Consider the following 21,338-nt stretch of genomic DNA (forward strand, 5'->3'; position numbering starts at 1 on the left):
ACCGATGCTCTCCGAGTCCTCCTACAACATGGGGCGCTACCCGATTTAGCCGATGATGATGGAGAAACACCGCTTCACGCCGTTGCTAGAAATGGAACCCTCGAGCAGGTAAAGCTATGCGTCTCGCATATCCAAGCAGTGCGTTCAAAGAGAGAGTGTCTTGAGTCACGAAACTCTAGCGGGGAATCGGTATTAGACTGTGCTAAAGCCATGGAGAACGATGAGGTCTCCAATTTTCTATCTAGCCACTTAAGACCAGAAGCATGAGAGCATATCACCTGGGATTTGATTTCTTCATAAGAAGGTAAGTACTGTAGAGTCTCTAGACTGTTACATATTCGTCCACATCTATCTCTTGCGCGACTGGCGTGTATCTCCATCGGTCCCAGTAAAAAGTCGTATTTCCACTACCATTGTTATTCGTGGCGAAAACTCCGATCAAACTTTCTGTGACATTTTGTTTCTATTAGCAAAACGATAGTCTAAAGTAGACCATAAAGCCTGAAGAAATCATGGAAACGCACCCAGAAACCCCCCACTGGTCACGTCCGAACTGGCTTTGCCCATGTCTATGCTCGCACTTGCTCGGTTGCAAGTTGAAGATGCCACGAATTTGTAGTCATTTGCGTCAAGTGCCTCAACTGATAATCGGATGGGACAGCTTACCCAGGCTTTGGGCACCAGTCTCACTACTGTCTCGAGAACTGGGGCGCTTGGTCTTCCGAAAGTAGTTGCCCTCATCCGTAGTCGGGGGTTATTGGAATCTTCTGGCAGCACGACACTCAAGTCAATGTGCTGTTGCTGACTATGAAAAATCGAGATTCCCGCCTCATCTCCCACATTCTTGGGCACAAAGGAAAGATCGACTGAAAAGTTGAATTTGGTGGTTGTCTGCTTTCGGCCGATAAACGTTACGCCATCTCCAGGATCGAAGTGATCTGGGCTCCCCGTCAGGTTGGTTTGTGACGGCAATAGTCGTAGTGAGTTATTGACAATGGTGTACTTTTCCTCGACCTTAGACCTAAAATGAACGAAGTGATGTGGTAAAGAAGTCCCTGGGTTGAAGTTCAGCTCGTCTCTGGTATCGATCAGAAGTCTCTCGTGAGCTGCTGCCGTAGTTCTTGGTAGAGGGCCATGCATGGTGCCACGCACAGGATCGAATACTGGCCAAGAGTCATTCTTCCAAGTCACGGCCGTAAGCACGGTTTCTCGACCCATAGGATAGTTCTCGAGTTCCGGACCTGAGCGTGTCGCTAGCGCAACAGCCCACCAGTTGTCGTTAACATCTCGAAACAGGTCTGCATGTCCGACTGACTGAAAGAGCTCGCCCGATCCTCTATTGGTGAGAACGGGATTCCCAGAATAGCTCTCATATGGCCCATAGAGGTCTTGAGATCGTGCCATGGTAGCGCTGTGGCCGAGACCAGCACCGCCTTCTGCGATAAGAAGGTAAAAGAAGCCGTCTTTCGTGTAAATATGTGGTGCCTCGGGGTTGTTGCCACCAGTGCCCTTCCATATTTCTACCTTGTCACTCGCGTTGCCAGTATTGATGTCTATGACGGAGAGGAAGACTCTGCCCCAGCCAGTGGCCATATAGGCAGTGCCATCCTCCCAGAAAAGATTCGGGTCAATGTGGTTGCTCCCCCCTGAATTGGTGATGGGTAGCGGAATACTCCAAGATGCATCGCTGTAGGGATCTTCGGTGTAAAAAAGGAGGTTATGGACCTTTTCTCTGGGCTGGTAAGTCGCGTAAGTGACAATGATGTAGAATTTGCCATCGCGGTGCCAAATGGTCGGAGCCCAGATGCCGCCGCGCGGATTGCCATTCATGGAAGCGTGGCCTGGGATCTGCTCTGCCCGGTTGAAGGCGTTGCTGGCATGCTCCCAGTGAAGCAGATCTTTACTAGCGTAGACAGGAAGACCTGGGAAGTTCAAGATGGACGAGGTGACGCAAAAGGTGGTGTTGTCTCACTCAGGGACGAAGACACAGCTAGGATCAGCGTGCCATCCTGGAAAGACAGGATTATTGAAAGTGGTGTTGAGACTGCTGATCTGGAATTACAGCATGACAGTCTTGCGTCAGAAGAGCGAGCAATGAAGAAAAAAGCGCAGGGTGAGTCTTCATCTTGCAAGCACATCCGTCGCACGGTAACCAGTTCGAACGCAGAGACACGTCAACGACCGGTGATATTTCAATATATCTTTGTATATTGTCAGACGGGGTTTTGAATATTCATCAAGGTCTCTCAAGAAACTAAAGCGAAGTAGTACATGATGTTACTGCCTAGCAATCTTGAGTCCCTATGCATCACGGTATCAGATGCCTCATGCGACTATGATTGGTGCGCCAAGTTACCTTGATGACGCCGGCCATGTATTATTTGCCGACCTCGGCCTTGCCTCGACAAATGTACACAATAACTGTTCCAAAGCCATCAATTCTCTCAATGTTTTCCCACCAGTCACTTGCGGAAAGGAAGCGGCTGAACGATTGTGCAGGTGTTGTTCGCGATCATTTGTCCCGATTCGGAGAACATTTAGCGGAATTTCGGAGGATTGCCCGCTGATTAGAGAGTTTTTGGAGAAGCTCATCTCAACATGGTATAGACACCATTTGATTTTGTTACCGATTGGGCAACACGGCTCAATGTGGCCGGGTTACTCCGCGCGTGCGGCGTATTCGAGCCAAGGCTACGAGGGGTAAAGGAGAGAGATCGGTTGAACGTCTAGCTGGCGTAGACATCAAAATAGAATCATTGTGTTACTCTTCTTTGAGCAAGAAACATATTTGAAGCAATGTGCGAGTGCGTCTTCAATTCGGTCACGGTCAGTCCCATATAACTGGTGACCCAATAAAAGGTTTGAGATGCGTCATGAATCACGTGAGTTAGAAAAAAAGAAGTACGTGTAGTAAGAACTACAAGTTTACTTCAGGAGTACGGTACGCATGCCGCTCCAAAAGCAGTAGATACCTGGTAGCCGGCTGTGCTATCTTTCGTCATTATCTATTTTTTTTCAGGCTAGGCGGCAAGGAGTCCATTGAACATTGGATTCGCCTATTCGCCTCTAGATGCGATGTGAATTAATGCTATCGCCGTTGAAGACCCCCAGAGTAAGTTGTTTTGACCATCTGCTCAAGTCATGAAGAGTGCCAATCTCTTTCCAATGAAGTAAAAGACCCATAAGACCTTCTCCCACGTTGGCGATCGATGCGGATAACCAGACACCCCAGCGTTTGCAACAATCACCGGCACCCAGTCAGAGTACAACGCCCCATAGGCCATCACACACACTAAGACTGCCGCTGGGGTATATTGCCCTCGCCCCCATGTGCAGCCGGCGAGGATGATGGTGGCGGAAGTCATGCCGGCCAAGCCCCAAAAGAGACCCGTGACAAGCTTCATAGCTGGCTCGGACATTGTCGATGCTGCGATAGAAAACGATCCTGCGAGGCCTGCGATCGCACCAGGTAGGCAAAGTAGAAATATCTGTTTGGCGTGGAAAATGCTGACGAGACCGTAGGTCAGGGATAGAGACAGCTTCATAGCTGCCAGCGCGGCGAACTCCCTGTGGCAATGAAGTGTCAGTTACATTGCGTACTGAATAATGGGCAGGTTTGAATTTTGATGGTACGAACCAAGTATGAACGCAGGTAGCAATGCTGGCGATCGATGCCACTGTTGTCAGAATCAATTTGGCGATACCAAGAAAGATGTTTTGCGGCCCTTGATCTAGTTCGCGCCATGGCAGAAGCGGAGTTCTGCCGCAGGCCAGCATGATGGCGGTGTAATACGTCAAAAGGTGCGAGATGAAACCTGTAACCCCGTAGGGAAGTCCATAGCATTTGATCTCTTTCTCATAACGATTCTCTTCGCTTTCTGTCATTACGCTTGCTTGCGCTGCAACAACACAAATGCAACAAGTGAGCAGAGAAAGCAACAGGGCGTCTGAGTGCATTGTGTATGTGTGTCTTGGTGTTGGTTGCAGGATGATGTTGTTTCTCTTGAGTTCGAAATTGGATGCGGCTCCTGCGGCGATACATATATGCATTTGGTATTGGAAGCCTCAGGTCTAATACATTTACCGGCCCCTGACAACAAAACAACGAGAAGAGCAATTATGATGAAGCAAGCCTGGGTCCTACGAGGTGGCGCGTGGTGTTAGGCGTAATGATCAGTGTTCGCAGGCGTATCAATGAATCAGGCGGCTAATCAAATCTCGGGAAATGCAACCTTCACGGCATCGACGCTTACATGCATTCGAAGGGGGCCATGGGACTTGAAAGGGAGCCGCGCGGTATATACTGATTGAAAACATAATTAGATTCAGCCCCGAAGGCTTTAGGCACTTGCAAGCAGATCAGGCTGGTAGGCAGCCGCCCACCCTCTTCGGGTAGCCTACCCGGCGTGGTCAGCCCACAAAATTGATAAGAACATTAAAACATGGACACTCGAATTTGTATCTTAAAATTTCCAGCTTATGGCATGAAAAGTGCGTAGCGGCATGGTTGCCCACATGCGCAAGTTCGGAAGGGCTACCAATGACATGAGGCTCTTCGATCGGCATGCTGCTGACATGGCTAACAGCGAGACGTTGATCCAGGAGGTTATTTCAGGCTTAAATCTCCAGCCTTAAGCCGGACGATAACAACTATGACTTTGAGGTAGTCGGCTATAATATGCTTCAGGTGAGAGAATCGGCGAACCATGGAACCTTTCCTGTCCCTTCAATAATTGACAGTTGACACCTCGTATCTTCAGCGATTTTTAAGATAATTACGTATCATCTATCTCACCATATAGCCAGCCGTCTGTTTAGTTGGTAACGTATATAAGGGAAGAAGAGGATGTGGCGACCAAGAGACTTTCCCACCGAAAATGAAGGATTCGTCGTTCTCTCGTCTGAGAAGGGTCAAAGTCTGCTTGCCGGAAAACGAGACCAAGTCTTCGCTGGTCCCAACAACAATGTAGGAATATCTCACACAGTTGAACCAATTGTGGCGTAACATGGAGGGCTTATCAGACGTGTTTTACGAGAGAATAAACAGCCAGAAACGACGAACAGAGGTGAACAACACTTTCGAAAGTCTATCAAGATGTCCTTCAGGTTGCATATGGCACTGACATCCTCGCTCATCGATGGAGGTATTTAAATCGGTGCAAGCTGCCCTTCTGAACCGTTACGTGGCAATGGGCCAGGACTAGACACTGTCTTCGTGAGAAGGAATCATCAAGCGGTTTCTTGCTAGAGTTGCTCAATGGAAGCCAGTCCAGGGTGGGCGTATTTGAAGCCTCCCGTCAATCAAATGACGCGTCCGGTCAAAGGAATACTTGGATATTCGACGAATGACGGCGAGGGCAGACGATGACGTTTCAACGCGATGCTCAGACATGAACTTCTCACAATGCCCCTTTTCACTTCTACAGAGACAAAGGTTTCGGCTTTGCACAGCGCGCTGCCTGCCTCTCAGATTCGGAGGACATGCTACATTTGCTCTGGCTTGAGAAATTCACTACCAACCCCCAAGATCGACGTTTTATTGCTCTCCATTCATGTTAAACGCAAAGCTAAACAACCACTCCTGCATCCGCGTATTCATATCTCTATCTCAATCAATTCCGGATAACTCACTAGACTCCTGCAGAGCTATCAGCTGACCACATGCGAGAAAGAACAGACATTGAAGTCCCACTTTGCTCGTCAAAAGAACTAATTAAACTTGCAGACTGGCTGGATAGGTTTCTGAACGGCAAAAGAAATATGCCGGTTTCGATTATCTGTGAAACGAATGGGGACTCGTGCCTGGACATTCCCATCAGGATTCAATACTATCCAGCGTACCTGTTTGAAGTCGTTCGCCAACCAAGGCAATTGCCCCTTCGCCGGAGTACTTGGATAATAAACGAATACCGACGAGGGAGGACGACGACGCCTCGACGAAAACTCCTGTATGAACTCTTGTCACTGCTCCTTCTGATTTCTACAGCATGGAGATACACCTGCAGACTTCCACGGTATGATGCTTGATCTAAATCGCCGCAGCCAAGTCGGATAATGAAGTTCAAGCATTACAATTGACCGCCGACCGCGCGCATTTGGAGAAGGAGGAGGCAGAGCTAGCCGAGGAGCGCAACAAAATCGACCTTTTATTGCTCCCATCAATTATAAAGCCGAACAGCCATCCTTTGCGTCCACGCATGCCATCTTCATCCCAACACATCCCAGGTATGACTCAACCAACCCAGCCGAAATCGCCCCCGGGCCATCACGCGCGGCCATCCCAAACTCATCCACGATCGGACCTCAAAAACGAGCTCCACCGCCGCTCCGCCACCGCCGCGCCGCGCATACCGCCCCACATCGGCCCCTGCATTCGGAGTTAAGACCCCGAGAGCAGAAAATGACGTCACAGCCCTGCGGAAAGAATAGCCCAGGTTATCCCTCGCAACGCAGGGTACAGCCTCAAGCACGTCTGGGCTAGATTGCAAAGAACCAAGGCTAGCCTGCTCACAAACGTCCCAACATGGATCAGAGCTTTGGGATGGTGCGGCGTGATAGTTAACGGTCCTTAGATCACATGCGTCAGCGGCGTCGTCTCCAACACATTAACGCGGGGAAACTTGGGGGCATCAGGTTTTGACCCCGGAACCCCAAACGACTGATTAGATTCACTTGTCAAAAGGCGCGAGGATGTTCATGAGAAGGCCTTATCGATTTTCCAAGTATGCATAGAATAGACAATATGATTACCAAAAATGAGGCCGTTCCATCGCGTCAAAGTAACTCGGTCCCGATCCGAGATGCCAAAAAAACAAATGCCAACCGAGCGGGTGGTCGCTGTCATGATGCATGCAACATGCCCCCCCCAATGCAAACGCTATGCTTCACCGTCTATATCTCGCATGCTCACTTCCTTCCTCTCTCTACCGTGCTCTCCGCGAACCGGATTCCCCTCGTCCTCGGTGGCACTCTCTCGCCACCCTCGTCGTCGGAGTCATCACCTCCCGTAGGCGAACCCATGCCGAGAGCAGCCTCTCTACGGCGTCGCTCCGCAGGGGTTTCGCCGGCGTCCTCGTCTCCCTGGCCCGCCAAGACAGCTAACCTACGCTGTCTCTCGACGGCCGTCTCATCTCCATCAGCGCCCTCGGATTCCCGAACGGGTGGTGCCTGGGCCAAGCCGGTGTTGATGCGCGGAGGAGACCGGCCCACAGACTGCTTGTCGGCAGAGTCGCTGCCAATCTTAATGGTCGGGATGTCGGCCGGGGAAGGAACGTCTCCCTTCGCGATTGACTTTACTCGCTGAGATGCGGTAGATTGGTCTACGACCTCGCGGCGAGTCTTGACGTCGAGCTTCGACACTTCCCGAATGAAGTCCTCCTTGGTCATGCGCTGACCAACACCACCAATGGTGAATCGGATGTGTCGATCGTCTTCTTGTTGCTCTTCGACAGCGTTCTTCTTGGGCTTGTCGCCGTCGCCACCGCCTCTCCACATGTTTTGCCATCCAGCCTTCGCAGGTCCTTTAGCAGCACCTTCAGTGCTAGACTCGCCTTGTTTGGCGGCGGCGGCCTCAGCTGCCGCCTTTTCGGACGCCTTGAGCAAACCACCCATGCCAAGATACTTGAGACTCTGTTGTGTGATGCCGCCGATTTCCTTCCCAGTCTTGGTCGATGGTAGCTCGTATGTCTTGATAACTTCACCATCTTCGTCTTCGACAATGACCTATCATCATGTTAGCGATATCCAGTCATTCACCGACTCATAGAACTTACAGTGTTGCCAAATTGGAAAGCCCGCGCGGGCTCGTGTCGTCTGTCAGCCTTGCTCTTCTCTTTTCGCTTCTCAACTTCTGAAGTGTAAACATCCTCCACCTTGCGCTTGAAGGAATCAAGGGTCCAGTTGAACTTCTCGCCCTGCTTCGACTTTGCGGCGGCCGCGGCAGCAAGATCAGTGTGGACGGGGTCACTGCCCGCACCTGCAGGCCGGTCAGAAGATCTTTCTACGGTCAAGACATCTCCGTCCTCATTCTCGACCACCAGATTGTCTCCCTCCTCGTACATCTGGATCTTGGGCGGTGTCTGGGTTCGGCTGGATCCCTCTTCAGGAGAAGGAACAATTTCATCGTCCTTTTCAGGCTCCCTTCCACGGCCCCTCTCGGAGTCGCGCCTAGCCGGCGTCGACTCATCGGTGTTGTCCGGTGATGAAGGTTCCTTCTCGTTGAGCAAAGGCTCGCGTCTTGTAGGGAAGATGGCTGACTGGGAAACAGGCCCACCTGGGCCGAGTCCGTCTTCCCACTTCTTGCTCTTGCGACGGCTGCGGGAGGTCGATCGCCCACGGTTTTTGGAGCCATCCTCGCCCTCCTTCTGGCGTCTGAGAAATGCGCCGGGAAAGCCCACGGGGGGTAAAGTACCAGGAGGGAAATCCGGCATTTTCAAATCGTCCCCGTCGGTATCAGACATGGTGCGAGCTTGAGATCGAGATTGCGAAGAGATCCTTGGCAGTCGGTTCATCCAGGTAGGGCCGTCCTCTGGGGCGGTGGTGTACGACATGGTGATCGTCAGTGTGTTGATGCGCTTTCCAAGAGTGAAAACAGCAACAGAAGAACCGTGAACGATGATGGAAGATATGACCAGGAAGGTGACGATGGGCCAGATTACTGCGACCAGCGTTCTGTGCTCAATGTCATCCGGCGGAGTATCCGACAGTGGTACAACAGTTTCCCATTGTAACTCAGCGCGAGCTAGGATGGCAACAAAAATGGCGCCGACACCAATGGGGCCAAAGTGACCAGCGAACAAGGCCTCGCGCCAAGTCTTGATGTCGGGTATCAGAGGTTTCAACAGTAGCATGGCGGGGATGCGGCGGAAGAGGATAACAAAGATTGCGATCACAACCAATCGCCAGGGAGTAAGGCCCTCAGCCATGTTGTTGTATTGCTCCCAGGGGATGATGGTGCCGAGGAAGACAAAGTAGGCCAGGTTGATCAGCAAGTCGATGACGTTGGAAACGTGGGATTCCTCTGTCTTGGTAGCGAACCAACCGTCGTTGGAGAAGCCTACGCCGGCTGCGAAACCGACGAGCAAATCGTCCATACCGAGCAAACTACCAGCGCCGGCGCAGAACAGCGCAAGCACAAAGTAGAATACCAAGAAACTTTCACGATCAATGAGATCGCGCTTTTCAGCGAACTTGATGCCATGTCGTGCGATGTAGCCGACAAGAAAACCGAAGATGGCGCCAAAAATACATTCGTAGAGAACGGTGTAGACAATCCAGTGATATGTTGTCTTCTTTGCGTCCATGTGCTCCTGAATGAGGTAGATTCCGAGATAGACGAAAGGAAAGGCCATGCCATCGTTGCAGCCAGACTCGGCGGACAGAATGTCTCGCAAGTGCTTGGGGACTCGCTTGGCGAACTTGCCTTTGCCGACGACCGAGGAAGCCAAGACAGGATCAGTAGCGGTGACACAGGCCGCGACGACCAAGCTCTCGAGCCAGTTCAAGGGGTCAATCATCCACCAGATGAACAAGCTCGTGATCAGCCATCCAAACGTCATGACAGGAATGAGGAGAAAGGTGACGGATCTCCAGTGCTTCTCCATGTAGAACTTTGGCAATTCGACACCCACAGCGAAACATTGTACGACAAGGACAATGCGGGAGAACTCAATGGTGACGAGGTCGACATTGCCCCAGCTCTTTGGGTCGATTAAGTTGGCTGCGTGAGGACCGAAGATGATGCCACAGATGGTCGCGACGGTGGCCTCGCCAATGTACATGCGCTCCTTGATGATGGAGGAGCAAAGCATGAAAAGAGTGGTAAAGCCGCCCAAGATGATGTACACCAAGTGCGGCTTGGTGATTGAAAGGTGATCCCAGGCCATTGCGGCGTAATTGGGAGGGTATCGTTATTCGAGTAAAGTGTAGCGGGAGAGGGTTCGGTGGTGGTTGCGATTTCGTGATTTGGAGTCGCAAAAGCTCGTCGCTCAATCGCCAGGGCAAAAGGATGGTGCTGGACCTGGCGAAGGGCGCGAGAGTCCCCAGTCGATGGATCGCGTCCTAAGCGTGAGGGTGTCTGGATGCATTCACGGAAAAGTTGGCGCGCCAAGAGGCAGTCGGCCTGGGGGATTTGGTCGGAATCGAGTCAAAATGGGGCGCCGGTATCGAAGCTATGAGGTCACCAACGGGGCGTTGCCTCAGTCGTATGCGCGCGTCTCCTCGGGATCGAGGTCCGAATGGGAACTGGTCGAGTGTCGAAACGGTGAACGACAGTCGGGACAGTTGGGAGCAACCTGTGATCTATCGTGGACCCGAGATTGCTTAGCTGAACAGACGAAAGAAGGGACAAACGATAAAGACAGGATCGGGGTTTAAGGAAACTAAGTACTGCGAGCGCCCAGCGACGAGAGACAGGAAAAAGAAGTTGGCGTGCTGATAGCAAAGGTTGATCCATGCAAGAAAAAAAGCCAGGCCCCGCTTGGCGCATCAAGGTGGGGCCCTTGGGGGGGGAAAGTGGGAGTTCCATGGAGGGCAGGCGAGGGGGTAGAGCATGGGAGGCGAATGGGATGGATTTCCAGCCCGTAGGTCGTTCTTTCAGAGGAGTTCCCAGCGTTCCCAGTGGTTCCTGCTCTCCCATCCCAGCGGGCAGCGGTAAGGTACTCGAGGAGTCCACGTCCTCCCGCGGCCGTTCCCCCGTCTCGTCCGAGGGAAGGGCGAGGAACACACTACGAGGTGCGAGGCGCAGGGCTTGCTGACGTGGTACCTCGGGAGTACCGACAGGTTACGCGGGACGGGACTTGGGTCCTTGCGATAGCACAGCGTACGCAGCAAATAGCACGAGGTACCTACGTCGCTAAGGACATATGAGTGCTGCGCCTGCCAGACGCCTCCCAAGGTTCTTCTTCTGACTGCCATCCATCCATGGGGGCACGTCTGGACCTCACTGGCAGGCTGGCAGGCCATGGGAGAATAAGGTTGCCACGACGTCTCCGATTGTTGCTAGTTGAGCCCGACGGCAGGGAACACATCAGGTTGAGGTGAACCGTACACGCCAGGTTCGTGCTAACCTTGATTCAGCTAAGGGCATCTAATCTTGGGCTGCGATAGGGACGCGGGAGGCATGCCGTGATACGAGTAAGACATTTCCAGGTCCACGTTCCACGACCACGGGCCAGATCGCTCTTGTTTTGATTCCAGAACGAAGCACAACAACAGCAGCAGCTGTCGTTGAATACGGCGTGTTGTTGCTCGGTTCCGGGCTGGTGAGATACGGCGCCCCCCATGTACGCCAAGCGGCTCAAAGCAAGGATGCACCCAATGCGACCGCCATTCTGGCCGCGTGGTCTCGTAATCCCCCCCGGGAGGCGGTAATCTCTCCTGTCGCACAGGAGGAAGAGAGGAAAAAAACTCCCAAGTCGCATTGGCAGGGTTAGCAAAGGGAGGAGACGAGGGCGCCATGGCCCGCGTTCTCGCAGTAGTTTCCTTGAGCCGCTTATCCGGGTGTTGTTGATTGACGTCCACCTTTGGAGTGATGATTTTTAGTGTGGCAGTTTGGCATGTCGTTGAAAAAAGCCAACCAAATCCCCGGATTTTCAGTCTCCGATCTAATCGGTGACATCTCGCAAATATCTGTAAGGACCCTGTTGCTCTTATTCATCCTGCAGACTCGTCTCACGGTTGGCAAAAGCTTGAAAGGAGGCCGCTGGAGAATTCTGGCAGCTCTGGGCGAGTTTTGTGCGACTTCGATTGGCAGTCGAGGGCAACTCCAAGCATTGGCGACGTGATGTGTGCCTCGGCGTTGCTGGCCAAGCCTGTTCGCGAGATCGCCAACTCCAGTTGAATGCTCGGCGCCCAGAACATAGCGGCGTCACCCTCCACTTTTGTGAGTCGCCGCGCTTGAGTCATGCTGCTAGGGGGGTCTGTTGCGATTTTTTCGTCTGTCTCTCTTGTATTGAGGTCTTGAGACTGCGGAAGGTAGTTGTGGTGGTTGTGGCTGCCGTTGAGGTGTTGATATCAAGCTTGAAGTGTGAAATTTCTCGAAAGGTCTCGCAGCTTACCTATCTCAGGTGAGTGGTGTTTTTTTTTTTGTCGGCCGTCATCCATCAGAAGAGAACGGCACCGGCGAGGTACTTCCGCGGTACTTCCGCACGGTTCCACCGCGACTGCCTCAGCCCCACCCACTCGAGACCCCTGCTCGTTTGTTCTTTCCCAGGCTTTTGTTTTTTTCCTGCTCCTCCGCCATCACCCGCAGAGCTGGATGGATGTTGTTGTTGTTGAAGCAGTTGCTGCTGGGACTGTCGTCAGTTGCCGCCGTTGAAAACCTTTTGCCAGAAACCCAATGGGAAAAGAAAAACTCAGCATCTTGGCAACCACCCGCAAATAGCCCTTCGCAATCAATTCGAACACTGACTGACACCGAACAGCCCCCGCGCTCGACTGGGATCTCTCAACAATAACACTCTGCAATCTTTCCACGGCAACAAACAGAGTGAAACACCGCAGTCCCCGGATTTGCTGGGACACTCCCAGCGGCGCTGCACTCAATTGATTGCCCTCCCAGAACTCTCCAGCTATTCCTTTGTGTTCCGGCGGCATTTACATCTGTCTCCCAAGAGTCCATCGACTCCCACCACCATCCGCCCGCCTCCTCCGCTCTCCGCCAGTGGTCTCCATCAGCTCCGATATCTTCATCCCGTCTTCGCATCCGAATGAGCCCCTACGTAGCTTTCTGCGCAATCAACTTTTCACCGTCTCACCTTGAGATGGCCTCGCTTCAGATTGCTTGGTCCGAACATCCCATCCTCGCCCTCCTTCGAGAGCGAGCTAAGGAACGAGCACGAGCAGACCATCGAGGCACACTCCACCACTGGGCAGAAACCAGAAACCGCCCATCTTATCCCGCGGCCATCCTCCGCTAGCACCCATGTCCAGGCTGCATCTCCTGCACCATTCGTACTGCGCATACCTGCTGCGTACTGCAGTCTGCAATCCACCCTTTAAAAGTTCCCTGCTACGCGCTCCGTATCGCGCAACCCCCCTCCGGAAAAGAGCGTCCCCAAACGGCTCACATGCGCCTCTACGTCACCAATCTTGCTCACTTCATTCGCCCACAGCTCAAGGCCAAGAGTCTAACTCAACGACCACTGATGGATCTGCTCGTCACGCCGCATACAAAGACCGGTCGATGCATCGCTAAACATTCCCAAGAATGCCAATCTTTCCCCGAGAAGCCCGTCTTCCCCATCTCTGCGCCAGCGCCCGTTGAAGTTCCCCGGATAACCCGCAACAGAAAAAAAAAGGCTCAAGCTGATCACTTGCGCTTCGCTCCATTTGCAACCGATCACCTTCCTATTTGACCGACCGACCATTTGCAGTCACTTCACACTGACAAGAAGCAGCAATCATGCCAGAGGTGTCGACATTGACGCAACGCCAGTCGAGGGAGCTGTTGCACAGTCATCGTTTATGCGCGTCTACTGCTGACGATTTCACCCGTTTGCGCTTTGATTTCGTCCAACTCTTTCAAACGTGGATTTGCTCGGCTGTGTCACCATGCCTAGCACCGCAGACATACGCCAAAGGTCTCGGCACACTGCGTCGGTTGGGGCAGCGCCACTGATCTACGGCCCCGACCAGCTCGCTCACGCCGAGCCGGTCTCGCGGTTCACATTTCGGACATGTTCCGCATCTCACAGAAAATGGGCGCGATTAGCACTCAACTTGGATGGCACTGCACTCCAGCAGCACCATTGACCCGCAACTTGACATCTAGGTAGCTGCACTCACGCGAACATTGACCTATCTTCTCGGCTTATTGTCTTCTCCTACCTTTTTCGGCCCGCTGCGGATAGTGGACCACAGAAACGGTAAGCTGCCGGGCCCGCGGAGATCGTCCAGCCCTCATCCTCCACACCGGCCCACAACCACGAAATCACACCGAATATAGTCCCCGCTCCGCCGCCCAACCAGCACCTCGGGTTTCCGAGACAACATCTCATTGCATGCGCCGATGGTTTAGTGGTAAAATTCTCCGTTGCCATCAAGCAGCGTCGGGGAGCCGGGGGTTCGATTCCCCCTCGGCGCATCTTTTTGCTCTTGACGTGACTCGATGCTTTGATGCCTCTTTTTGGAGCCAGCCAAACGCTCTCCACGGTTCCGGAGACTGCAGCAGCAACATCATGCCTATGTTTTGAGTAGTGAATCAAGGTTGATAGTGGTCTTGTAGTCTGCTCTATTCACAATACGTGATTGTCCTAGTCAACCTGGTCCTTACGCCATGGCATTAGTATTCAGTCACAACTGACTGCGCAATCGCAAAGCTCTGGCTTTTGACTCTCCCATGGAAACTGCCAAGCGTCAACACCATATAACTCACTACTTCCAAAATCATGCCCTCTACATATATAAACGGAGTCGCGGACTCGCGGGCCATATACATCTTCCTCCAAGTAGCTCCAGACCAAAACGCCTCACCACACTCTCATCATACTTCAACAACTATCCCACTCTGACCGATATCAGCCACCGCCAAACATGGCCTCCCAGATCACAGATTACAGGAGTATGTCTCCCGACTCCTTCAGCCGTCTCAGTATCCCCGTGCACGTCGTCGTCCTCGAGTGCCGCTGGCAATGCTGCCAGTGCGGCTTCAGCAGGAACCCAATGCCGGCTCAGACGTATCTCATCATGCCATGTCTGGCGCGCAGCCCGCGGCCGTGTCCGCAACGGCTGAGGGGTGGGCAATGGGTGGCGCACGAGGGGCCTATGAGGTGTGATAGGATTCTTGTGCCGGCGTATCTGCTAGGCTTAAGAAATGGACAGGGTGAGGATGGGGACGATGAAGAGACGTAGGTCGGTTGATGACTGGTCTTGAGATGTAGAGTAGAAAGTGGGATGTACGTAGACGGAGTAGTAGCGCCCATAGTTTCTTAATAAAGTCTTCAAGGTGAGGGAAGTCTCCTGAATGCGTCGCGCATCCGCTTATGATGAGTATAGTGAACTGTGCACTCTTGATTTATTGGTTTATTGCTTCGATGTAGGGCGGGCAGGATTTTCCACTGCTTGGGAAAGTCGGGTTCTCGGCAGCCTTAAAAGCCTCCTCTAAAAGAACAGCACATAAAACGTAACGAATGGCGTTTCTCGCTGATTATGACGCTCCTTGAGTGAGAATAGTTGCAGGCTGCTGTAGGGCAAGGAATGATGTCTGAGGTGGACTGAGAAGATGATCGAAGCAGGCCAATGTTTCTACTATGCATTTTCGTACTGAAGAGCACTTTCCCTTCTCTGCGGTGTTGTGAATCACTTTCGTCGTATGTTTATTAGCCATCTGATTCGCCCTGGTGATGGTCAGAATGGTCCTACGGCACTCGCCAAGTGTCTCTGTCCTTTGATGAACTACAACCCCATGCGTGAATCTTGAGAACTTCTGCCAGAAAACAGTCATAGCAGAAGAGGCTCCCATGTCCTTTGAGCCTATCAAAACTGCCTTGCACCACGCTTTGTTTGTCAACAGTACGTACCATGAGCTGCTCTACAGCACGACGTCTGCCCGTGGCAAACCCCAAGCTGTCCAGAAGCAGCGAATCACCACATCTCACGTTACACATCGTGCTCGCATGCCATAATTCACTTAATGGGGCACGATGAGGCCGAATCGAGGCTCGATAGGGACGATTCAGAGCACATTGACAATGGTTTTGCCTATATATGCCCTCATGGTCTGCAGGAATTGTTTCTCTCTTGCTATGAACCATCATCAAACAACCTCAGTATTCAAGAGATACAGCCAAGACAAGTTACAAGAGTAGCTACTTACGTTATTGAACTATCAAAAACTTTCAAATCCTATCTACCTTCATACACCTCAACAACATGAACAGAAACACGAGCGACGGTGTGGAAATGTCCCAGGGCGACCTCGGAGACATGGGACAGCTTCGCGGCAGCCAGAGACGTCATTGCCGTTGGATCTGTTGTCACTGCAGACACTTGAACAGATACGACGAGTCGCCCTGTCGAGGTTCCAACTGCGCGGGAAGAACACGGGAAGGCGTGGTGCATGAGAGTTGCAAGGACTGCCGCATTACAATGCCTTGGCACGTTTGGAGAGAGGTGGATGGCCACAGCCAGTAGTGTCGGTCTGGTAACCTGATTATCGGAGAAGTACACCTCTCGAGTTCAATAGTAGTCTAGTTCTAGTAGTTAAATCAAGATTATCCTCATTTCAAGTCGTGCGTATCCGGTTTTGATCTCAGTGTAAGTCTGAAATTAATTGAAGTTGCGTAGCTCACCTCGCGAACAGCGGTCGTGGGGCAGACATCAAGGGTCTAAGCAGAACACGTTTGTGATTATGAGGGTTAATACCACCCTCGTGAACGAAGGGTGCAGGAGGATGAAGCCTAGAGCCGCTGTGCCGGGCCGTTAAAGCTCAGACCGGATCAATTGGTAACGGTGGTTTCGATTGCCACTACTTGCGCGCGAAACATTTCAATCCATGTAAGCAGAATCGCCAAGTTGAGGATCTGGACGTTTTACTTCGTGGTATGATGATACATTGTAGTGCCAACCTCATCTCCGCTTTAAGTCTTACAAACTGGAATAACAGGGGCAAAGCCGGTCGATCAAGCCCTCTTCTTGGCGGCAGCAAGCACTTCCGGATCGTTCGTTTCTTGTCCCATGTACAAATTCGTCTGACCGACCTTCGTCCATGGTGCGAACGCCTGCCATATTGGTCAGCTATTTCTTCCCAAGACATCAAGCACGCCGACGTGATACTCACATTCTTGACATCATGCAAAGGTGCAGCAAGCTCCGGGAAATGCCTGCACAGCACGTCCTTCATCGTGTTGTTCTGAACCCAGTCCATGCCCTCTCGGGTGTACACCTCGGGGCACCAGGCATCGCCAGCGAGGAATCGATCAGACTTGATGCGGCGGCTAGCCATAAGGATAAACACACGGAAAGCAGTGTCGCTGAAGCCGAAGCCCTTGGGAAGCGGCTCGCTCAGCGTTCCGACGAGGAGATCCACGGCCTCGATGTCGCCGTTGTAGACGCCCTCAAGCTCGGAAGCCAGCTTGCGATCACCGCCAGTCAGCTCAACGAAGCTCCGTGCCGCTGGCATGTGGAAGAGGCGGCGGAAGGCGTTGTAGCGAGGCACGCCGCGCTCGCGGTCGCGCAGGATGTCGACGGTGCCCATGTCCAGGTGTCTGCCTTCGGGGAACTCCTCGTCAGCCGGGATGTGCAGGTCTCTCAGGAAGTTCGGCATGTTGTGGGCGCGGATGGCTCCCGGGTAGTTGACTCCGAACGAGTAGAAGACGTCTGCGAAGTTGAGTCCCAGCCCTGACGCGAAGCCCTTTTCATTGAGGGGCTTGCGAGCCTTTTCGAACGCGACCTCTTCCATCGGAAGTGTCCCTTCGTGTTGACCGTTCTTGATATTGAAGAACGCAATGTTGTCAGGGATCAGCGGGTGGAGGCGGTAGACAGACACGAACTCTTCTGTGAGGGAGTAGGGCACGTTGTCGTGGTCCACATCTGAGCCTGGGATACCAGAGACTACCTCGAGCTTGTTGTCGAAGATTCGCCCGAAGACCTTCCAGAGCTGGAACATTTGTTAGCACTTTGTATGGAATCGAGAATTCCTTCATCTGAACACATACCTTCTCCCCAGCGAGTCCCCACCAGTTAGCACTCATACCAACCTGCAGGGCCGGATGCTGCAAGATTCCAGGAGTCCACTCAACTGTGTGGATCTTTGCCATGAGAGCGCAGTTGACGAGTCTAGCAGTGTCGAAAATCTGATCACTTGTCCAGGTGGGGTTCGAGAGCTCGAGCTGCTTGGCTATGGCATTATGCTCCATAGCAAACAGTGTGTGCAGGAGCTCGAGGCCGATCCACCAGTTCTGATGGAACCCCGTCTTGGGAATGCCGTCTTCGCCACGAGGCAAGAACTGCGCACCCTGCACACCGTCGACGGCGAGCTGACCTCGCGAGCCCTCCCTCTCGCACTGCGCCCTGAGCTCCTGAGTTTCTTTCTCAGTAGACCCGTAGATCTGAGAGCCATCCCACCAGTGCGTGCACTCGTTCTCGTAAGCAGGCGGCGCCTCATCATCTCCCCGAAGGTGTTCGGCCCTCTTCGTACGGTATATCCTCATCTTCCTCTCGGGCCACGTATCACCCTTAGCAAGAGGGACGTCCCACGAATTGGCGGTATCGTTAAAGTGCTGTGCCCAGTCATGCACCTGGAACTGAATCCATGCAGCGGCAAGCAAGTTGACGATGGTAGCCGGCTTGAATCCGTTGTCGGGTCTCGCAAGGATCTTCTCAGAGATCAATCTCGGGTTGGGTGTAAGCAGCTCCTTGTGAGAAGGGGCCGTCGTGTGCTTCCTCGGCACGTTGCGCCCGAATCTCATGCCCCTGCAACCCATTTTGGGGCCGTTGAGATCGTTGAACTTGCCATCTGAGTGCCTGGAGCTGATGTATTTGGTATCCTCAAGAGGGCAGGTTTTCTGGTTTCCTTGGTGATCGCGGCCGTCAGATGGATAAGTTTCGTACAGATTTTGGTCCCTCAGCTCAAAGCGCAGAGCGAGCAAGTTGAAGACACTGAGCCACTTTGGGAGCTTATGCCAACGCACAAAAAAGTTGACGATTTTCCAGAAGGCAATGTAAAGACGTTTGAAAAGAGGAACAAGACCATGGTCGAACAGGGCCTTGAACCACGTGCCCAAAACTTGTATGGTTGTGCTGGAGGCCTCGAGGGTCCCCTCAATGATTGCGGACGTCATCTTACTCGACAAGTGAAGAAACGACTTGATTTGGGGATAGGATGCTGTCAATCAAGAGAAGGCGTATGCGTTTTATTTGCCATCCGTACGGGCTGACATGCAGATGGTAAGATGGTGTCACTAGAACGGCTGTGCTTTCCCTTCAGGCAGGTAGGCATCCCTCACATATCTTCATCGACCGATGTCTCCCAAAATACGTATGCCACTGCATCTTTTAAGCGCCACAATTTCAGGTGATGCAGTCGCAAGAATTTGCAAGCCGCAAGTCTGACACGATAGGGGGGCTGCACATCCAAGGCAGCCTGGATGACGGGCTGAAAAGAAGAAAAGCTCACGGCTGTATGCATCGGGCTTACAGTCATCAACGGTTGTGAAACTTCCCAGAATTTCTCATTGAAAATTTCGCGTTGATTGGTCCGTTTGAGTTTCCCTCGCTTCAATCTCACCGAGAATTTACGACGTGCGAGCTTGGTCTAGGACATGTCAGCCCTGAAGCGGGGAACCTTTGGGGTCCCCGTCCGAAACATACCCAATCCTCATAGATTGAAGCCTGCTTACCTCGCCTCTGCCTCTGTGTGTGGCTAGCTGAACGTGCAGGGCTGGCCGCAAGACGGAGCTCGAGGTTCTAGCTTGGCCCTCAGCCTCAAAACACATTCCAATGGCACCGGATTTCCAGGACAAACTGCGCGTGAGGCTGAGAGCTGACATCACACTTCCACTTCAGTCTCTTGTTAATGACAGAGACGGAATGAACGGCACATAAAAAGGGCAGGTGAGTCTGGGAAGACTGATGCACATATCTGTCATATTCTGTCTACGATCACACACACAAGCACGGCCCTGCTGGTCTCTTATACATCAGGGATTGTATTTGTGAATTAAACTTGCGTAACATTTGGGATGTGATTGTCACATTTGCCATGGATGTGGCCAGTGTTATGTTCAAAATTTCTTCATTGCAAGACCTCGGAGTGTGACCTCGCTGCAAATTACAAAGCATTCTTTCAAATGCACAGGAACGTCCTATTTAGTCACACTTCAAGTCCGAGCACGAGCAAAGGACAGATCCGATGGAGGTTCGGGCACGTGAGGGACATGATGAATTATCATTAGACAGTTAAACTGGAACATATCCGTAATCCATAAGCCATTTAGCCATCCTCTTGCCCGCGTTGGAAGCAAGAGTTTTCCAAAGATTCGAGCCGTGGAACTTCTTTAATGGTCGTGCACAGCCTTTAAATGCTGGCAACTCCAGCAGAGTAACCGCCCTCCAACCCGGTGCCTGCTCCCGAGAGCTCAAGAGCAGCATTGCCCGCCACGGCATGTTTTCGCTCAAACGAAGTTGCCGCCGCCCTGGCAACGAGAAAGCGGGCGGTGGACACCCGGCTTTTCACAAGGGGTGATTGCTCCTCTGATCCACTTGACTCCGCCGTAGCTTCCCTCCTCCTAGTTCTCAAGTCAGTTTCTATACGCAAAAGTTGAGAAAACGTGGGTCATACATAAGCATCGGACATAAACGTTCCGATCTGTGTTTGCTTTCCGAGGCAGCCTCTCATGACACGGCCGTATCTTCTGGTCTTGAAAGGGTTGTTGACCATGACACCGGTGTGGTGAGCGGATACGGTTCCCCTGACCATGATGGCCTGAGCAGTGGCCCAGGATCGGGAGCCAGAAACGCCGAAGTTGGATGTCAAGTATCCGGTGACAATGGTGGGGCTGAAACCGCCGGTGATGGTGAGAGTATCAGTGACCGTGTAAGTCGATGTGAGACTGATGTCAATAGGGTTGCCACCAGCAATCGATACAGGGCTCATCTGAAGATCCCAGTCGTAGAATCTGTCGGTCCTGGTGATAACGACGGCAGTGGTCATATCACAGCTTGCTTGACGGGCGTCAAGCTGCTTGAGCTCCTCCTCCGTGGGCTCCTCGAAGTCCAGAAGCGAACGGTCGACGTCAGGGGGGGAGGACAGAATGCCGCTGGTTGACAGCATCGCCGAGTAAGAATCCTTGTCCACAACCTCCACTGCAACGACAAAATTAGCCTATCGTATTCACGATACGCGGGACGCCTGTTTTCTGCCCAGTGTAGCTCGTTGCGAAGGACCGCCAAGACACAGTTCATGCCAAGGACTCGCTTCTTCTAAGAGCACGGGGAATGGCTGGGGAGATGGTAGGCGATGATGGATTCCTCCACTTACTGTGCTCGTGGCCGACAAGGAGAACTTCTCCGGGGAAGAGGCCGCGCTCGGGGTCGAACTTGGTGCCGTTGGTGGTCCGAGGGACAAAAACCGGAGAAGCGGCGGCGACTGCGGCAAGGCAGACGGTGACGAAGCGAGAAGTCATTTTGATGAACCGAAGACGACAGGAGACTTGGGGAGCAATGAGAGGGGTGGTGAGGGCGATTGTGTTGCGAAATTCTTGGGATACTTGAACGACTTTATACCATCAAATCGTCATCCGTTAGTGGTTTTCTTATCTCAGCTGCCGGTCAAAAGTCTCAACTCACGCGCAAGTCGACTTGCCGCATTGGTTCATCCACGCCTTACGCCTTTGGAAGCA

General features: G+C 52.5%; 4 protein-coding genes across 4 annotated transcripts; all 4 read right to left on the bottom strand.

Moving 5' to 3' along the window:
- Positions 1–510: 510 nt before the first annotated feature.
- On the bottom strand, positions 511–1,830 carry CGCA056_v001853 (Non-reducing end alpha-L-arabinofuranosidase BoGH43A; the record flags this gene model as incomplete). Its single annotated transcript, XM_037317112.1, has 1 exon — positions 511–1,830. The coding sequence occupies one exon, from the start codon at positions 1,828–1,830 to the stop codon at positions 511–513; it is 1,320 nt and encodes a 439-aa protein (XP_037186329.1).
- Positions 1,831–6,906: 5,076 nt separating this feature from the next.
- NHA1 (Na(+)/H(+) antiporter) lies at positions 6,907–9,884 on the bottom strand (the record flags this gene model as incomplete). The annotated part of the gene is made up of 2 exons (XM_037317113.1): positions 6,907–7,722; positions 7,773–9,884. 2 exons carry the CDS (start codon positions 9,882–9,884, stop codon positions 6,907–6,909), a joined length of 2,928 nt encoding a protein of 975 aa, XP_037186328.1.
- Positions 9,885–16,619: 6,735 nt separating this feature from the next.
- DOX2 (Alpha-dioxygenase 2) lies at positions 16,620–18,779 on the bottom strand (the record flags this gene model as incomplete). Its single annotated transcript, XM_037317114.1, has 3 exons — positions 16,620–16,718; positions 16,778–17,596; positions 17,655–18,779. 3 exons carry the CDS (start codon positions 18,777–18,779, stop codon positions 16,620–16,622), a joined length of 2,043 nt encoding a protein of 680 aa, XP_037186327.1.
- Positions 18,780–20,111: 1,332 nt separating this feature from the next.
- Positions 20,112–21,122, bottom strand: CGCA056_v001856 (uncharacterized protein; the record flags this gene model as incomplete). Its single annotated transcript, XM_037317115.1, has 3 exons — positions 20,112–20,225; positions 20,279–20,802; positions 20,978–21,122. 3 exons carry the CDS (start codon positions 21,120–21,122, stop codon positions 20,112–20,114), a joined length of 783 nt encoding a protein of 260 aa, XP_037186326.1.
- Between the last annotated feature and the right edge of the window lie 216 nt (positions 21,123–21,338).

The sequence above is a fragment of the Colletotrichum aenigma genome, assembly GCF_013390185.1.
Source record: "Colletotrichum aenigma strain Cg56 chromosome Unknown KSG_Cg56_contig01, whole genome shotgun sequence".
NCBI lineage: Eukaryota > Fungi > Ascomycota > Sordariomycetes > Glomerellales > Glomerellaceae > Colletotrichum > Colletotrichum aenigma.